The 20,899-nt window shown below is 43.3% G+C and overlaps 1 protein-coding gene across 1 annotated transcript in view; it reads right to left on the bottom strand.

Moving 5' to 3' along the window:
* Positions 1–1,062: 1,062 nt before the first annotated feature.
* LOC126334752 (uncharacterized) overlaps positions 1,063–20,899 on the bottom strand; it is a 32,650-nt gene continuing 12,813 nt past the window's right edge. The window contains exons 2-3 of the mRNA XM_049997320.1: positions 10,815–11,175; positions 1,063–1,817 (exon numbers count right to left, since the gene is read on the bottom strand). Of these exons, the coding sequence (XP_049853277.1) occupies positions 1,665–1,817; positions 10,815–11,175 (514 nt within the window). The 3' untranslated portion in view covers positions 1,063–1,664. The remainder of the gene's footprint in view (positions 1,818–10,814; positions 11,176–20,899) is intronic.

Below are 20,899 nucleotides of genomic sequence, written 5' to 3'. Positions count from 1 at the left end.
ACACGGCCAGTGGCAGAATGAGGAGGTGTCTTCGATCACCATTGCTAATGATTTTCTTTTTTCAAAATTTAAACGGTGACAGGGTTCGAATCTGAGACTGAGGACGCTTTGTTTACTAGTCAAAGAAACCCCCCCCCTAACGCATGAATGCGAGGATTTGGAACACATAATAGTCACTATCTGGAAAGGAGAACTTTGGGGAAAAAACCATGTACCTCTCATTGGGGTGAGAGTAGGTGTTGGGAATAGGGTGACATATAGGATGGTCACAGACAGGTAGGAGGAGAAAATTTACAGAGAGTTAGTGTGAGGCAGGATATGGACTGAGACATGTGGAAGGAGGAGATGATCAGAGGGGGATGAGGAGATGGACAGCTAGAAAGGGAAGGAGGAGACAGGCCGAGAAAGTTTGAAAGAGGAGATGAACAGAGAGAGAGAGAGAGAGAGAGAGAGAGAGAGAGAGATAGAGGGAGGAGGAGGTGGGCAAGGTGGATGCAGGGGGAGGATTGGAGGAGGGAGAAGAGGGGGTGTTGTAGGAGGCACGTAGAAAATGGAGAAGTATTGGGCAGATGGGAAGGAAGAGGGAGTGATGAGGCAGATGATAGAGAGAGTGTGAGAAGGCAGGTGGAAGTGAGAGGGGGTGTGGGAAGACGGACGTAATAGAGGCAGGTTTTCAGGAGGAAAGGCGGAAGAGGGGCAGGTTGTGAGGAAGCAGAGCGAATAGGTACAGTCTGTGAGGAGGCAAGATGGGATGAGGACAGGGTGTGAGTAAGCAGATGGAATAGGGACAAGGCGCTATCAAGGAAGTGAAAGAGGGGAGAGAGAAAAAGAATGGGTAAGGAAGATAAGGGCAGAATTTAAAATTTTTCCTAATTACTTTGGTGAAACCATAACTAGCATGTTCCGTCATGTGGGCACCCACTGTGGTTCTTCTGCTCTGTGTGTGTGAGTATAGATGGGGGTGGGATGCAAAGACAGCGACATACCAACCAGTAATGCTTGTAGAAATTTGAAACAAGCCTTGGCTCATGTAGCTCTTGCAAAAAGAAAAAAAAACCGATGGTAAGATCCCTATAGCATCACAAGAGTTGAGGTTAGGGACAAAAAAGGGTGACACAAAAGCTCAGCGCATAGACACATAGAGCAATGTGACCAGATTTGTTATATACATGTCTTATTTTTGGTGTAAGTGGGAGTGAGTCACCTCTACTTCCCGTAGAGATGGGGATGAGAAGGAGGTGATCGTAAAAATGTTCTAAGACAATTAATTGTTATTTTATCCCTGTATTAAGCTTCTGGAAATACTTTAAAAGTATACCTTTTGTCTCTTACTCGTGCTGTCTAGCGCGTCAACCAGGTCGCGAGAGTGAGGATGGCAGCGTGCCAACGTTTTCGGCTGTATACTTCGGGACCTAAGATCATGGCTTTCGGCTGAATACTACAAAAAAGTTAACATCCTCTCCGGGAGCGTATGGTGTAAAATATATATGTGTCGAATATATATGTGACATGAGCGTACATGGGCGAAGCCATGGGTGAAATCTTAGTCAAATACAAGAAGCAATATTTGAAAAACATGGGAAAGGAAGAAATGTTTGCATTCATGCAAGTAGAGTCTGAGATATATCTTCTGTAGTGCGTTAGAGAAAACTACGGCTGGGTGGTCATCGATGGTGTTCCCGTAGACGGGGCAGGAGGCAGGTCTCCACCAGCTCCTCCATGGCCTCTGTCATCCTCGAGCGGTAGCGTTCGTCGCGCTCGTACGCGGCCTTCGTCAGAGTCGTACGGTCCAACAAGAAACTCTCCAAGTCAGCATCCTGCGGAACAAGCATGATACATCCACATTACTCATAACCGTCTCCATACGCCCTGGACAAAGAAGACTACAATAACATTAGTAACAAACTATGTTTCTTAGACATATGAATAGCGAGGAAGGGAAAAGGCAGATTAGAAATTTGTTATATCTGAGAGACTAATAATGGATCCAAAAAGCGGAATCTATTGAAAAGAAAGCTCGTCCTATAAGACAGAGTGACGTCGAAGTTGCAAAATTGATCCTGTGTATTACTTGACGACTGGTTTCGAGCCTAAACTCATTATCGAAGCATACAATAGGCTATGAAATAAACTAAATTATGATACCACATGATTGTGCATTGTAGGTAAACACAAAATAGAACAGGACTGAACTTCATTCACCTAAAGTTAGGTGAATGAAGTTCAGCCATATGCTGCTATGTACTAAAGATGTGTTTAAGTGCAATGAACCTTCTTGTGGCTGTCGGAATGTACGTTACTGCATACCTTATTGGATTATTCGGTAATAAGCTTAGGCTCGGAGCTAGTTATTAAGTAATAAAGAAAATTAATACTTGCAACATGGACAGTTCTCTGCAAAGTATTGCATAATTGGTAAACCATACAGTTGCTGACCTCATCCTTTCTAGAATGTTGGAAATTAGTAAAACAGAGTGAATTAACATTGTACATTATGGCGTTATCTTTAAAGCACACTCAAAAGCAATGAAGCAAGTAACAAAATAGCCTCTCAGAATTAAAATCAAATAGACTCAGTAATGAAGGTTGCTACTAATATTGCTATTTAGGAAAATAGTGTACAGGAAAATACCAGTTACTGAACACGGTAGACAGATAATTCAAAAGGGAATTACAGTTCACGGAGAAGAAACGAAAGCTTTGAGGTAACCCAATGACACTGTAATTCTGTCAGAGACGGCGAAGGACTTGGAAGACCAGTTAAACGGAATGTGTAGTATCCTGAAAAGAGATTATTAGATGAACATCAACACAATTAAAACAAGGGTAATTGAATGCAGTCGAAATGAATCAGAAACTGATAAAAACATTAGATTTCGCAACGAGGCACTGAGAGGAGAAGAAGAGTTTTGTTATCGGGCGACGAAACAGCCGCCGGTAGCTGAAGCTGAGAGGATTTAAAAGGGAAATGGTGATTGCAAGAAAAGCATTTCCGAAAAGGAAAAATTTATTAACTCTCAATATAAGTTTAAGAGTTAAGAAGGCTGTTTTTTAGGTGTTCTTCCGAAGTCTATCCGTATATGGAGTTTAAACGGGGGCAATAAATGGTTGAGGCAAGCAAAAATGGAAGCTTTTGGAATGTGATGCTAAAAGAAGGGGCTGATCGATAGTAAATGTCCTGAGGCATAACAAATGTCAGTTTGATAATGGACGGAAGTGTGGGAGGAGAAATTTGTAGATGGATAGCATAGAAGCTTGAACGTAGTAAGTAGTTCTTATGCACATGTGAAGAGGGCGGCATACTAGCGTGCAGAGCCGCAGCAAGGCAGTCATTAAGATGACTGAAGATGACAACACCGAAAGATAATTATCCTCAGATTTAGTTACTAATACACACAATGATATGGCTAACGTAATTGAGAGAAGAAAGAAAGTGACTAACTTCTTAATAGGCTTTAAAACTACTTGGCCGTTCAAAGAGTGTGCATCAGACTGGAAAAGGTTGGATTTTAATATCCAGTCTTTTTTTGTTGTTGATATAGTTCACTTCTCCGAAAACGCTTAATGTGGAATGTCATTAGTGGCATGACTTCGGATTCCACATTACACCAGGGGTTTTCCTGCAGCTCACTTGATCAGTCAGTTCACAAAGTTTGGAGGAAGGCAAGTGCACACCACTTTCAACAGGTACACCAGCACAGAATTACCGTGATTAAACAAGTTTTTAGGTAGATCACAGCCTCGCTTTTCCTTTACCAATGGTAGAACAGGAAGATACCTCTGTGCTGCAATCAAGGTTACACTGAACGGACGACGCAGCTGACATATCACATGTAGACCGACACAAGCGAAAAATCTTTTATCAACAAAAATTGCATTAAATAGTGACTTAAAACCGAGGAAGAAATTCCTCAAACAGTAGGTATAGTTTCCAATTAAAGTGGGTAGCGAGGAAATTTACAGGAATAAGGATCTTTTGCAATATGGTTCCATAGAAAGATATTAAAAATAAATTAGGGCGAATAAAGTACTTATCATAGATCGCGAGCCCGTTTCGTTCAGAAACCGGACAGATTCTATGACTGTACCTGTATAGGGCACCTTGTTGGTGTCGTGGCCTTCAGTCTGGAGACTGGTCTGGTCTATCCTGTACAAGCCTCTTCACTTCTCCATAGCTTCTTCAACCCACATCCGTTTAGACCTGCTTACTGTATTCAAGCCTTAGTCGCTCTCTACAATTACTAGTCCTGCCACTCCCCTCCTAGACACACACACAGACTTCCTTCCGTTGCCAGACTGGCGATTCCTTGATGCCTTAAGATATGTCCTATCTCCCGGTACTATGAACGGGTCCTTCCTTTTAGTGAAGTTCTGAAATATATTTGTGTTCTTCTCAGTTCGATTCAGTACCTCCCAATTAGTTATTCGATCTACCCATCTAGTATTCAGCATCACATCTGAAAAGCCTCTGTTTCCTTCCTGGTTGAATCCCTTATTGCCCATATTCACTTGTATGCAAGGCCCTACTCCATAGTAACAGTTGCAGAAAAGTTTTGCTAATACTTAGATTGATATGAGATGTTTTCAAATTCCTCTTTTTCGGAAATGTTTTTCTTGCTAGTTTTCCGTCTGCATTTTATATCCTCTCCATTTGGAGCATAGTCAGTTATTTTGCTGGAGAAGCAGTAAATCATCTACTGCTTTCAGTGTCTTATTTCCTAATCCAATTCCCTCAATATCGCCTAATTTAATCTGAGTATTTTCCATTATTCTTGTTCTACTTTCGTTAACGTTCATCTTCTAATGTCTTTACAAGATACTATCCATTCCGTCCTACTAGCTTCAAGGTCTTTCCTTTTGCTTCACCACTTGAGATACAAAGATAGTGAAACGTGAGTGCGAAATATTTTGTGGGGCCAAAGACTTTAAAATAGTGCATCTACAGAGCGTCTCAGGTCGTTTCCAAAGAACAAAATTGTTAATGTTTGGTTCACGACTCCAACGAAACGAATTATCCACTAAAAATGTGCTGTACAACTACTAGCTTAGATAAACTGTGCGATACATCAAATATACATCGTCGTAACTGCCGTCTGCTTCACGCCTGCTGTGCAGCGAGCTACGCTAATTTAAGTATTAACTATATTTTTCTTATTTGTCACTTCTTCTTCCGTGTGTTTTTGCTATTGGAAGCTTTAATTGTCGAGTTCTAGTAATTGTGTTCCATAGATTTCGTGTTTGTTTTGAATACAGTCAGAGAAAGTCCCCTTAGTCAGCCATACTGCCAGTAGCGCTAGTGTTTGTTTTGAATACAGTCCAGAGACAGGTAGTGCTATTTTCATTGTTTTCTACACGAAGTGTCTAGTAACCACAGTTTAGTCAACTATCAGCCGCCTTTAGTGAATTAGCAGTCTAGTTAAAAGTTGATTAACTCTCTACAGTGAATTGATTTCTTAGGATGGATAGGATGTGTGGCTGCTGTGTACGGACGCAGGAGGAGCTGGCCACTGTTCGCGAACAGCTGAGCGTGTTGATGGCCGTGATCAGCCGTCTTCAGGCTGCTGCCTCGGAGTGTAGCGGCAGTGGGGAGTCTGGTGCGTCGCAAGGTACACCCCAGGTGTGACATGCTTCACCCACTGTCCCTGCTGTCGAGACATCTTCGCGGGTACCGGGCGCGGTTGGGTCTCCCTCTCGACCCAAGGGGAGTGGAAGGTTCAGCATCGTTCGCGGCGCACGAGGCGGAGGCTCAATGTGGAGGCTGGCCGTGTGGCGTCTCCCGCTCTGCCTGTGAGTGGACATGTGGCTGCTCCTTCAGCAAGGTCCGAGGAGGCACACTGGGGGAGGGGTTTATTAGTTATTGGGAGCTCCAACGTTAGGCGGGTGATGGAGCCCCTTAGGGAAATAGCGGAAAGGTCGGGGAAGAAGGCCAGTGTTCACTCTGTCTGCTTGTCAGGGGGTCTCATTCGAGATGTGGAGGAGGCCCTGCTGGCGGCGATAGAGAGCACTGGGTGCACCCGACTGCAAATTGTTGCTCATGTCGGCACCAATGACTCCTGCCGTCTGGGTTCAGAGGTCATCCTCCGTTTGTACAGGCGGTTGCCGGAGTTGATGAAGGCGGAAAGCCTCGCTCGCGGGGTGGAATCTGAGCTAACTATTTGTAGTATCGTTCCTAGAACCGATCACGGTCCTCTGGTTTGGAGCCGAGTAGAAGGCTTAAACCAGAGGCCCAGACGATTCTGCGGAGATCTGGTGTGCAAATTTCTCGACCTCCGCTATTGGGTGGAGACATGTAGGGTCCCCCTGAATAGGTCAGGCGTGCACTACACGCAGGAAGCGGCTACAAGGGTAGCGGAGTACGCATGGAGTGCACGTGTGGGTTTTTTAGATTAGAGAATTCCCTCCCTAGGCCCGACAAGATGCCTCCTGAGACGCGGCAAGGTAGGAGTAGGCAAATCGCAACAGGGAGTAACAATATTAATGTGCTAATAGTAAACTGTAGGAGCGTCTATAGAAAGGTCCCAGAACTGCTCTCATTAATAAACGGTCATAATGCCCACATGGTACTAGGGACAGAAAGTTGGCTGAAACCAGATGTAAACAGTAATGAAATCCTAAACTCAGATTGGAATATATACCGCAGAGACAGGCTGGACAGAGAAGGGGGAGGTGTGTTTATAGCGATAAGAAGTGCAATAGTATCGAAGGAAATTGACGGAGATCGGAATTGTGAAATAATTTGGGTGAAGGTCACGGTTAAAGCAGGCTCAGACATGGTAATTGGATGTCTCTATAGGCCCCCTGGTTCAGCAGTTGTTGTGGCTGAGCACCTGAAGGATAATTTAGAAAATATTTCGAGTCTATTTCCCAACCATGTAATAGTTCTGGGTGGAGATTTTAATTTGGCGGATGTAGACTGGGAGACTCAAACGTACATAACGGGTGGCAGGGGCAAAGAATCCAGTGAAAGTTTTTTTTAAGTGCTTTATCTGAAAACTACCTTGAGCAGTTAAACAGATAGCCGACTCGTGGCGATAACATATTAGACCTTCTGGTGACAAACATACCCGAACTATTCGAAACAGTTAAGGCAGAACAGGGAATCGGCGATCATAAAGCGGTTACTGCATCGATGATTTCAGCCGTAAATAGAAATACTAAAAAAGGTAGGAAGATTTTTCTGTTTAGTAAAAATGACAAAAATCAGATTTCGGAGTACCTGACGGCTCAACACAAAAGTTTTTTCTCAACTACAGATAGTGTTGAGGATCAGTGGACAAAGTTCAAAACCATCGTACAATATGCGTTAGATGAGTATGTGCCAAGCTAGATCGTAAGAGATGGAAAAGAGCCACCGTGCTACGACAACCAAGTTAGAAAACTGCTGCGGAAGCAAAGGGAACTTCACAGCAAACATAAACATAGCCAAAGCCTTGCAGACAAATAAAAATTACGCGAAGCGAAATGTTGTGTGAGGAGGGCTATGCGAGAGGCGTTCAATGAATTCGAAAGTAAAGTTCTATGTACTGACTTGGCAGAAAATCCTATGAAATTTTGGTCTTATGTCAAAGCGGTAGGTGGATTAAAACAAAATGTCCAGACACTCTGTGACCAAAATGGTACTAAAACAGAGGATGACAGACTAAAGAGTGAAATACTAAATGTCTTTTTCCAAAGCTGTTTCACAGAGGAAGCCTGCACTGTAGTTCCTTCTCTAGATTGTCGCTCAGATGACAAAGTGGTAGATATCGAAATAGATGACAGAGGGATAGAGAAACAATTAAAATCGCTCAAAAGAGGAAAGGCCGCTGGACATGATGGGATACCAGTTCGATTTTACACAGAGTACGCGAAGGAACTTGCCGCCCTTCTTGCAGCGGTGTACCATAGGTCGCTAAAAGAGCGAAGCGTTCCAAAGGATTGGAAAAAGGCACAGGCCATCCCCGTTTTCAAGAAGAGACGTCGAACAGATGTGCAGAACTATAGACCTATATCTCTAACGTCGATCAGTTGTAGAATTTTGGAACACGTATTATGTTCGAGTATAATGACTGGTCTGGAGACTAGAAATCTACTCTGTAGGAATCAGCATGGGTTTCGAAAAAGACGGTCGTGTAAAACCCAGCTCGCGCTATTCGTCCACGGGACTCAGAGTGCCATAGACACGGGTTCACAGGTAGATGCCGTGTTTCTTGACTTCCGCAAGGCATTTGACACAGTTCCCCACTGTCGTTTAATGAACAAAATAAGAGCATATGGACTATCAGACCAATTGTGTGACTGGATTGAAGAGTTCCTAGATAACAGAACGCAGCATGTCATTCTCAATGGAGAGGAGTCTTCCGAAGTAAGAGTGATTTCAGATGTGCCGCAGGGGAGTGTCGTAGGACCGTTACTATTCACAATATACACAAATGACCTTGTGGATGACATCGGAAGTTCACTGAGGTTTTTTGCGGATGATGCTGTGGTTCATCAAAAGGTTGTAACAATGGAAAATTGTACTGAAATGCAGGAGGATCTGCAGCGAATTGACGCATGGTGCAGGGAATGGCAATTGAATCTCAATGTAGACAAGTGTAATGTGCTGCGAATACATAGAAAGATAGATCCCTTATAATTTAGCTACAAAATAGCAGGTCCGCAACTGGAAGCAGTTAATTCCATAAATTATCTGGGAGTACGCATTAGGAGTGATTTAAAATGGAATGATCATATAAAGTTGATCGTCGGTAAAGCAGGTGCCAGACTGCGATTCCGTGGAAGAATCCTAAGGAAATGCATTACGAAAACAAAGGAAGTAGGTTACAGGTCTTCGTCCACTGCTTGAATACTGCTCAGCAGTGTGGGATCCGTACCAGATAGGGTTGATAGAAGAGATAGAGAAGATCCAACGGAGAACAGCGCTCTTCGTTACAGGATCATTTAGTAATCTCGAAAGCGTTACGGAGATGATAGATAAACTCCAGTGGAAGACTTTGCAGGAGAGACGCTCAGTAGCTCGGTACGAGCTTATGTTGAAGTTTCGAGAACATACCTTCACCGAGGAGTCAAGCAGTATATCGCTCCCTCCTACGTATATCTCGCGAAGAGACCATGAGGATAAAATCAGAGATATTAGAGCCCACACAGAGGAATATCGACAATCCTTCTTTCCACGAACAATAAGAGAATGGAATAGAAGGGAGAACCGATAGAGGTACTCAGGGTACCCTCCTCCACACACCGTCAGGTGGCTTGCGGAGTATGGATGTAGATGTAGATAACTACACGTTTAATTACAACCATTGTTCTGGAGACGCAAATGCCACCAACTGTCACGTTTGCCATGCATAAGATCTGTGACTAGTGTTCATGATATTAGTGTCACAAAGAGCTCATAGCTCTTGAAGAGCAGCCGGCCGGGGTGGCGGTTCTAGGCGCTGCAGTCTGGAACCGCGCGATCGCTACGGTCGCAGCTTCGAATCCTGCCTCGGGCATGGATATGTGTGATGTCCTTAGGTTAGTTAGGTTTAAGGAGTTCTATGTTCTAGGGGACTGTTGACCTCAGAAGTTAAGTCCCATAGTGCACAGAGCCATTTGAACCATTTTGAACCTTGGAGAGCAATTTTATGGAAGGTAACTTGGTGAAAGGGCACAATATTCAATTTGAAAATAATAAAATTTAACCGTAGATAGTGATATGTATGGCTAACTGACCGTTGCAGAAAAAGTAATTTGGTGCAACATGGCTGAAACCGAACTTAGAAATGCATATTGTGTCGGGATCAAGTGCTGTGTGCGTGGGTGATCACATGAAACGACAGAGAAATACATTTTCTCGTCTCCAGTTGGCTGCCTACAGCACACCCTTAAAAGGAAGAGTTGTGTTTCCCGGCTAGGATTCGAGAACGGCGTGGCACAGAGGGGTAGCACCAGTTCTGCGGTTGAGCGTCGCTCTAAGCAACAGTGTGAATTGAGGAAGGCTATGACCATGTGGGATCTTCTGTGAGAGGGACACAGGTATAGAAGACGTAAGAAAAGTGGACAGAACTTTAGCGATGTGTGCAAGTCTAACTGCAACGCCCACACGAAATGTCAGACTGTTGCAACCACTTCACATCACTATGGTTTTGGGAGTAATGTCGAGTGGAGGTGTTGCAACATCTACTACTAGACACCCGGGAAAATTTGTGCTCTACTTCGAACTCCTCCAGCTGAGTGAACTCTTTTATCATATTCTTTTTTCCCAATTGAAGACCCTATCCTCTATATGATGGGATGCTACCAATGGTTAATAAACTCTGGCCCAGTGTGTAGCTACAGAGGCACACACAGCGAACGTGGTAGGCAGTTTTACTCATGACGATGAGGATGGTGGTAATCCTAGCCTAAGGCACGCAACTTAAAGGGCCAGAACGCTGAGTGCCTCACGCACAGTGATGACGACATGAAAGATTTAGGAGTATCCCCATTGACAGCTGAGTGGTGAAAGCGACTGACTACCAGGCTCTGTTTCCGGTACTACCAGGGATTTTCCTGAGTGCGAGAACTGCACTGGGGTGCAGTCAGTCTCGTGATGTTAATTGACGAACTACCTGATCGTGTAGTGGCGGGTCCAGGTCACGAAAAGTGACAACGGCCAAGAGAGCTGTGTGCTGATCCTACACCCATGTTAACTGGATGCAATGACGCAATTATCAGAGGATGACAGGGCAACCTGTCGGAACGGATGAGCCCTACAGGGCCTGTGGACGGAGTTTTCTTAACTCCGTTTTCTTGTTGAATACCCATGATTTAAGTATGTGCAGTAGCTCAGTAGTAAGAATAATCTGTACCTGTTGTAGAGGCAGCAAGAGAGCTTGCAAAATGTAGATGGTGATAATAATTGCCACAGGCTTGGAGTCGTCGCAGGACTGCAGGAAGATGTGCAGGGGAAGGACGGAGTCTACGTTGAGGTCGTGCTGACGAAGTACGTCGGCCAGTGACTGGTGGTACAGCTCCAGCAGCTTCCGCCCGTGGGTCTGCCGCAGTTCACGCGTCGTGTTCAGATGGAGGAAGAGCAAGACGTCGTGTGCTGGAGGCTCCAGGTGCAGCGTCTGGAAGTCCACGAACCGCACCGACAGCTCTCCCTTGGCGTCTTCCGCGAACAGCATGTTGTTTAACCACAGGTCTCTGTGGCACAGTACGTTCCGGTACCTGCATAGCAAAACCACAAATGCCTTAACAAGGAGCCTGAATTCTTTTTAGGACATGTAGTCGCCATACTACTAACATTCGTATGTTTATTCAGAATTTGAATCACTTTTTTTCTTCAAGTAGGTTATTAAAATACGCAATCATTAAGAGAACCATTTTAGCGACAGAAATAGTGTCTTTTTATGCGCAGAGATTTTGCAAAATAAGGGCATAAACGCATTTATGTCATGAGCGCTCGATTATTCCATCCAGTTGCCCAAAAGGATGGCTGCCTCAGTTGAATGTAGCCCGGCAACTTGCACACTTCGAGCGTTCTCCATGCTGTCTCGTTACTACGTGGCAGGGAAACAGAGCATCTGTGAACCATAAGTGCAGGGAAAGCACTTCGTAACTAGGCGCGCGTGATTGTATGCAGTTCCACAGAATTTGTGTCCGAAGAAACAAACAAATAAGCAAAGATCTCATTAAAAACTGAGCTTGAGATAGATGCAGGAACCGCTGACTATTCCAGTCGCTCGATAAAGAGGATAAAGAAGTAGGGAGAAAACATAGCTCCATACTCTTCCCAACGCTTTACCACTTCGGGAAGACGCGGAAGAAGGAGAAAGAACTTATCCTTCGCTAATCTACATCTACATCTACGTGATTACTCTGGAATTCACAGTTAAGTGCCAGAGGGTTCATCGCATCACTTTTAAGTTATTTCTCTATCGTTCCACTCTCGTAAAGCGCTCGGGAATAACGAACAGGAAAATCTTTCCGTTCGAGCTCTGATTTCTCTTATTTTAGTATGATCATGATTTCAACTTATGTAAGTCACAAAGTTAATGACTAATATTTTATGAAAAGGTCCTACAGCAATGAAAAACACTTTTGTTATAATTATTGCCGTCACATATCATATCTGTGGACTCTCTCCCCTATTTCGCGATAATACAAAACGAGCTGCCCTTCTTTGGACTTTTCCGATGCCCTCTGTATATCTGTCAATCCTAAGTGATGTGGACCCCATACCGCACAGCAGTACTCTAGAAGAGGACGGAGAAGAGCAGTGCAAGCGGTCTCCTTAGTAGACATGTTGCATTTTCGAAGTGTGCTGCCAATAAATCACAGTCTTTGGTTTGCTTTCCCCGCAACATTACCTAAATGATCATTCCAGTTTAAGTTATTCGTAATTGTAATCCCTAAGTAGTTAGCTGAATTGACAGCCATTGGGTTTGTGTGATTTAACGTATATCCGAAATGTAGGGGTTGCTTTTAGTACTCATATTGATCACTTAACACTTTTCATTATTTGGAGTCAATTTCCACTTTGCGCACCATACAGATATCCTGGCTAAACCATTTTGCAATTGCTTTTGATCATCTGACGACTATACAAGACGGTAAACAATCTATGATTGTCTCCTAAATCGTTTATACAGATGAGGAACAGCAGAGGACCCACAACACTTACTTGGGGAACACCAGATATTATTTCCGTTTTAATCTGCGGGTTTCCGACAGTTACTACGAACATTGACTTTTCTGATAGAAAATCACGAATACAGTCGCACAACCGAGACGATACCCCATAGCCACGCAATTTGATTAGACTTTGTGAAAGATATAACCGACATTTGACTTACAGCAGGTTTTAATCCCCCAATCTAGGTTTCGGCCTTACGCCATTATCAAGTGACAAAAGTGTTAAAAATCATTAGACTTCAGTAGAATAGAAGGCATCGTCAAATTAGTTTTTCTTTATTGTTATTTCATACCACTGCCCAATGTGGGCAGCGATAGGCTGGCAGCGGCACAATTCGCTGCTCTTCAGCCAAGAGTGTATAAACTAGCCAAGGGGAAACGTTAAAAACAAATAATATGGGGATAAAAGCTGACGTGGACAAATGATAAGGGGAAACAATTGGGGTTGAAATACACAAAAAGGAGTAGTTTAACAAGGCACATTGGCATGGAATCCACATATAAGGAAAATCACAGTCGACAAGACGTAGTACAAAAACACTGGCAGCACTAAGAGCATGGTAGAAAACATCATTCGCAGTGTGAAAGCCACATGTGACGACGACACTTGAAACATACTGCACTTACGTAATACATATGGTGAGCACCATTCCACGACGGATAGAAACTGGTGTAACACTGGAAGCAAATGCTAAGGGATGGGAGACCAGAGATGTGGGAAAGAGAAGGGAGGGGAGGGGGCGAAGGTAGGGGCAGAAGGGGGGAGACAGTAACACACCAAGGGATGGGACATGGGGAGGTGGGGAAGATGGTCATTCAGGAAGGAGCGAAAACGCTGGGAAAGGAGGAGTGAGACAGACAGGGGGGAGGAGGCAGGAAACAACAGATGGGAAGGGAAAGGACAGGGAGCCCTAGGAAGGAAGGGAGAAGAAGAGGAGAGTCAGAGTTGGAAGACGGATAAATATATGCATCTACATTTACATTTGTACTCCGCAAGCAACCCAACGGTGTGTGGCGGAGGGCACTTTACCTGCCACTGTCATTACCCCCTTTTCCTGTTCCACTCGTGTATGGTTTGCGGGAAGAATGACTGCTGGAAAGCCTCCGTGCGCGCTCGAATGTCTCTAAATTTACATTCGTAATCTCCTAGGGAGGTATAAGCAGGGGGAAGCAATATATGCGATACCTCATCCAGAAACGCACCCTCTCGAAAGCTGGACAGCAAGTTACAAAACGATGCAGAGCGCCTGTCTTGCAAAGTCTGCCACTTGAGTTTGCTAGACATCTCCGTAACGCTTACCAAATAACCCTGTGACGAAACGCGCAGCTCTTCTTTGGATCTTCTCTATCTCCTCTGTCAACTCGACCTGGTATGGATCCCACACAGATGAGCAATACTCAAGTATAGGTTGAACGAGTGTTTTGTAAGCCACCTCCTTTGTTGATGGACTCCATTTTCTAAGGACCCTCCCAATGACTCTCAACCTGGCACTCACCTTACAAACAATAAATTTTATATGATCATTCCACTTCAAATCGTACCCATATGCATACTCCCAGATATTTTTCAAAAGTAACTGCTTCCAGTGTTTGTTCCACTATAATATAATCATACAATAAAGTATCCTTCTTTCTATGTATTCGCAATACATTACATTTGTCTATGTTAAGGGTCAGTTGCCAATCCCTCCGCCAAGAGCCTATCCGCTACAGATCTTTCTGCATTTCGCTGCAATTTTCTAATGCTGCAACTTCTCTGTATACTTCAGCATCATCCGCAAAAAGCCACATGAAACTTCCGACATTATCTACTAGGTCATTTATATATAGTGTGAAAAGCAACGGTCCCATAACACTCCCCTATGGATCGCCAGAGGTTACTTTAACGTCTTTAGGCGTCTCTCCATTGAGAACAACACGCTTTGTTCTGTTTGCTAAAAACTCTTCAATCAAGCCACACAGCTGATCTGATATTCTGTAGGCTCGTACTTTGTTTATCAGGCGACAGTGGTGAACTGTATCGAACGCCTTCCAGAAGTCAAGGAAAATGGCATCTACCTGGGAGCCTGTGTCTAATATTCTCCAGGTCTCATGAACAAATAAAGCGAGTTGGGTCTCTCACGATCGTTGTTTCTGGAATCCATATTGATTCCTACAGAGTATATTCTGGGTTTCCAGAAGTTGCATGATACGCGAGCAAAAAACATGTTTTAAAATTTTAGAACAAATAGATGTCAGAGATATAGGCTGAAGCTCATCATCTGGGATGGGGAGATGCTGAAATTTTCTGTGGGGGAGGGGAAGAGGGTGTGGAGATCAGAGAGGGTGAGACATATTGGTAGAGGTGGAGAGGGAAGAAGACACTAGGGAGTGAAGGGAATAGCGTCAGCAGAGAGTGTAAAGGAGGTGGGAATGAGATGAGGTCATAGAGGATCCTCGTGGGGGATGGGATGCGGGTACAGAAAACGAGGAGGAGTGCATGACAGTCAAGAATTTGGAGGGCTTTATAGACTTTAGGAAGGGCGGAGATCCAGGTGACACTGACATAACAAAGGATGGGATGGACCGAGGATATGTAGGTATGAAGTATGGTGGAAGGATCCAATCCCCATGTTCGGCCAGACAAGAGTTTCAGGAGGCAGATCTATTGTGGGCTCTGCATTGGCTGGCAAGGAGATGGGAAATCTAATATATTTCAAGGTAGAAGTAAATTGGATAGGACAGTAATAGATGGCGATTGCGATGTAGAAATCATGGACCCAGAAGGAGGTGTTGTACAGGCTATGGTGATTGGTTGGGTTTTGGTAGGGTTGATCTGAAGGATCACCCCTCCCACATATTCTCCTTTTCCTAGAATGCATCCGAACCCTATATGTCATCTGCAGACTTGTTCCCCCTCACTTCCTGGTGTCTCCTAACCTTTCTATTCCCCACCTGTTGCCACGAATTTACTGCTGTGTCCCCATCTCTCTCCATCTCCACATCCTCACCTCCTTTATATCAAATCTTCCAACACCTACCCCTCTCAGATGATGACCATTGCCATGGTATCTACCCAAAAAAGTGGTTCAAATGGCTCTGAGCACTATGGGACTTAACATCTGTGGTCATCAGTCCCCTAGAGCTTAGAACTACTTAAACCTAACTAACCTAAGGACATCACACACATCCATGCCCGAGGCAGGATTCGAACCTGCGACCATAGTGGTCATGTGTTCCAGACTGAAGCGCCTAGAACTGCACTGCCGTATCTACCCCTCAATACATATCTGCCGGGACGTAAATAACGGTTGAATCTGAAAAATATGTAAAAATCAGCCAACCGGTTGCATAGGTCTTCCATATACCCTGACAAGGTTTCGTCATCAGACTTCATCAGAAGGTAAGGTAATTACATGAAGAACATATCATCAAAGATGAACAGTGATTTAAGAGCTGAGTTGAATCATTCTAACTTTACACGCAAATGGAGCATCTATATTTTTTATTTGTATTTACTTACATGTAGGACGAGGAATCTACTATGGATCTTAATATGTATATGCAACTGTAACCCCACCTTCCCCCCCCCCCCCTCCACAGGGTTTCCTGTTCCCTCCCTTCCCTCCCTGTGCGCCGTTTTTCCTATTCCTACACATACTACCTTACCGGCGAACCCCTTTCATGTGTTTTTACTCCCTCCTAGCTTGCTTTGCCTCTCCCACCCCACCCAACTCCTGCCCCTTGGTGCGCCACCCAACCCCATTTTTTCATCCCACCCTCTCCAGCCACACCTTCCCACTGCTCCCTCCTCTCAATTCTCTTCCCTCCTCCCAGGCCTCCCTTCCCTCAGCAGCTGCCTTCTGTTTTCTTTTACAGTTATAATCTTTGTGATGTGTGCTACGCCTAGTGCAATATTTTGATGTGGATTTTAATACGGAGACCTACTTTTATCTTGTGCTTGTGACTCCAATGTGTTTTAAGTGCTACACACTTAATAAAAGATGTTTTTATCTTTATGTGGACCCTTTTTAACTGTGTCCCACAATGAACATTTCCATGTCAGCATATTTTTAGCCTCCATTGTCTCCCCCATTACCATGTAGTTATATTACCCTTTTATCGCCATATTATATGTTTCGTGTAGTGTCATTGTTTTTAATTCTTGTAATATCCCTCGGCTGAAGAGCGGCGGATGGGGCAGGGGAATGAAATAACGAAAAAGAAAAAGAAGCTATATTTGTGACTGTGAGCGCCTCTAGGAGCACGAGCGGAAAACTTCATGGATGATATACCGAGGGATCAGCTCTATTCAAATGGCTCTGAGCACTATGGGACTTAACTTCTAAGGTCATCAGTCCCCTAGAACGTAGAACTACTTAAACCTAACTTACCTAAGGACATCACACACATCCATGCCCGAGGCTGGATTCGAACCAGCGACCGTAGCGGTCGCGCGGTTCCAGACTGTAGCTCAGCTGTACTCCATTTCGTGTCTTGGGTATGCCACATGACGCTACTAGCCTAATTTGTGTTGGCTTCCAGAATGTAGAATTAGACTCGTTAAACTTCAGGTGCTCCACTATGAAGAAAGGTGTAGATAATCAAAAGAATAACCATGTTTTTAAGCTTGTTTTTTTAGCTCTTACCACATGAATATGGACAGAAGCTATGGTATAAGTCATTTCAACTTCTTCTTCAGAAACATACGCGTTATATGCAAATGGTGGTACCATCATTATAGCCTTATTTTCATGTAGGCAGCTTTTAATGTAAGGGAAACCATTATCGCACATAACATCACGTGGTTCCACATACTTCAGAGCTTCACAATTAACGATTATATAAGTAAAATTGACCCTACCACAGTAAAATTTTGAAATGGAGAAAAAAAATCCTGATGTGATAGCAACGACTAACTTTACTGGGAAAGTTTTCTTACCTGTAGAGAGATTACAGCTGTGTGCCACTCACAGTTAATTTCGCTGTAGTCTGTTATACAAGTACTATTTTCAAAATGTTTTTAAATGAATCTGACATACTGCTGTATATCCTCTACTTAGTTTTAAAATACAAGTCGTATAAATTTGAAACTAGTGGAAATTGTTGTCCTATGACGGTTAAAAAACGCAACAAGAGTAGCAAAACTTATTCCTGAATTCACTTTGATTAAAAAGAGGAGAAGCATACACTCTTTGCTTGATTGCAGTTTGGGTGAACACAAGGTAACAATGAAAGTAAAATATGAAACAGCGTTAATTTTACACCAGCTGTGGCAGTGAAGTTTTTTTATTATTCTGTTATAGACATGTAACCTTGAAATGTGCTAGGACTTATTAACTCAGTTCGAACACTAAAACCAGTTGTTACACAACACACTGTCATGCACTGTTCATCCACCCGTAGCCACTATAAATTTGTTTGATCCTTAGCCTCACGGTTACCTTTTAAATTACAAAACAGTTACAACTATTAAAAGGATTTCAATTACTGTACTCCTTGTGGGTAATTGCTGTGGATGTTTGAGGTTCATAAAGAAGTACATGGGTGTAGTTCTCTGTACGTGCTTCTTTACTACTGCATCTCCTTTAACTTTTTTTTGCATCCCACAGTAATATCATTTGCAGCAACCTCCAGATCGATAATTGGGTGTCATGTCTTGGGTTGTCAGGTTCTCTTGTGGGGAATAACAAATGATGAAATGACGACTACAAACGGGAGGATTTTTTGAAGTAGTCGATTGCTTACCATGAGCTGGTTTCTTCTTCTTCAAAGTCAAGTTCCAGGCTTTCCGCCTAGTAGCGTTTTGCTTTTCATTTGGAAAGGAAGACTTCGTTTCATATGAAGAGTTACTATGTGTGAAGTTACAACCAATGGCAGAACAATTGGTTACTCTTCCTAGAGCCTGAAGTTCTAAATTCAGTCATCTTTACTTTAGGACGCTGCTTTATGAGTAACCATTTACTCGTTGAAGACCAGGGATGTCCAAACCGAGAGCCGAGGGCCACGTTCGGCCCAAAGCAAGTACCAGTGCGGCCCAACAAGTAAGGATCTATCAAACGATTGGTAAAAACAACTATAAAATTCCGCAGATTTGACGGACTACGCTGTGCGATCCGAGCCCGGCTAACGGCGGCCATCGTCGGGGGAACGTAACGTGTCAGGGCTGTCACCCAAGAGCGAGACAACACACGATCTTCTATGGTTCTAACAAAGACGGCAAGTAAACTAAAGGTTGCTGTGTGTGGATTTCAGCGGGCAAGCAGCTGTCGCAAAGCCGTGTGTGGTATGAGGAAGCCGCCATAGCGTGAACTCAAAGGTCGCAAATTATTTCACGGTGACCACTTGAGTAAAATCAGTATTAATGCATCTACGCAACAGGAAAAGGCAGCATATGAAAGAAGAAAATGTGACAAGTAACCACTTTTAAAACTTAGTCTGTTAGCACCTCAGCTACAATCAATGGAAGATGTAGATATACCTTATTTCTATATAAATTATTAGTTTCAAAACGCTTTAAGCGACAATAACAAAATTCCCATTGGTAGTCCATGAAAAGAACTATAGAAAGTCAGTATTGTGTTTTATAAAAGCAGTACAATTTGAATAATGAGCCGGAACGTGCTTCACACCAACACTGTGTGGCAGAGAGTGCTTTCTAGCACTGTTGTATTGCAGACAATGCCGGTTGCAAGGCAACGGGTGCTTTATTCTGATGCTGCACAGCAAACAGTGCTTCGTACCAGTTTTGAGAATTTTAATCATAACTCTATTCAGTGGCCCATAAACAAAATTACCACAAAGCCGTACAAGTCGTCCAGCTAACAATGCAGAGCTGGAACAGGTTGCTAGTGTAAATAAAGAACATGCAGGGGTCACATGCAACTTATATTTCAATTCCATGACATTCACAAAAAAACAGTTTTCATCTTTTTCCTTGTCTTTGACAAGTAGTGAAGGCTTGAGACGCCTTTACAGCAATTATTATTTCCTTGTCAGATCCGCAGCCAGATCACAATCATCCTGGCCGTATGACTGCTCTGTGGACCCGAAAACATTATAATGAATCAATACACCAAAAGGGTTTAGGTAGTAATAATTGCAGGTACATTTTTTCTTTCCTTCTTTATTCTTTTCATAGTGCGATTGGAATAGGTAGTCATTCCTGCAATCCTCTCGGTTTTTAACGCAAGTTTTGTTTCCTCGTTCGCCTCGTCCAACATAAATTCATTGGCACTGCGTATAATCACTCTTGCATGATTGTGAACAACCTTCGCTGCACCTGTGGTACACGAAGACTGCAGCGCCGTACCATCCACGGAACAGACAGCAACGAGTACTCTTGATGAGCGAAAGTTGGCAGACGACAGGCAACTTTGTCGGCCACTCCTCCGAGACAACGGGGTGTACTCGCCCAATGCCCATGACGAAAATGTGGTTTTGCACAGGTGCTACTGTATTTTACACAGGCTCTCCTCCTAAATATCAAGCTGTATGCAAATGTCTATAGGAGAATTTTATCCAATAACGGACTTCAGCTGACACTGGTGATGTTATTATGTATGATATTTTCTTAAGTTAAATTAGCAAAACATGTGACTAAAATGTGTGGACCTCTTAGATAGTTTACGAAAATGCAGTAGACGAAACAACAATAACACTTCATAAACTGCACAACACTTTAGGACCTACAGTTTATTATCTTGGTTTATGCTGCAGAGTGCAATTCTTGTCAACGCGTAGGGCAGTTGTGGACAATTCCTTACCCTGACTGACACCAAAGAAAAATATTTTCCTGACGTCACCACGTCTAGCCCCACAGGGATCTGAAGCCGGGGAATCTGTCTGGTCTCTAGGAATAGGAACTGGATCACAGAAAGAAAAGTTTGCAAAATGTCAGCAATAACGTGGATTTTGATATTGTGAACATGTCTACTGTACTCGTAACTGTCAGTATTTTTATTTCTATTTTTTCTTAGTGTAAGACAGTAATACAGTGAGCATCTTAGGTCTGTGCTTACTTCCTGATTGGTAAATATATGACTAGGACCTGAATAGCATTCTTTATATTGCTGAACGCATGTAGATTTAATAGTATGTTTATCTCCTAGTTAAAAAGATCGATTTTATTTGAATTGTCTGTAATAATGGTAATGATAATGAATTATTTTTAACGAAGCATTGAAAGTTGTTATGTTTGCACGCTTGCCACCTTGTGTAGATTCGGTTTTTGCTTTTCTTTTACTCAGGAGTAGCTTTTGCTGTTATCTCTTAACCA

The sequence above is a fragment of the Schistocerca gregaria genome, chromosome 2, assembly GCF_023897955.1.
Source record: "Schistocerca gregaria isolate iqSchGreg1 chromosome 2, iqSchGreg1.2, whole genome shotgun sequence".
Lineage (NCBI taxonomy): Eukaryota > Metazoa > Arthropoda > Insecta > Orthoptera > Acrididae > Schistocerca > Schistocerca gregaria.
Note: the sequence above shows the minus strand (reverse complement) of the source record. Positions and strands in the feature narration are given on the sequence as shown.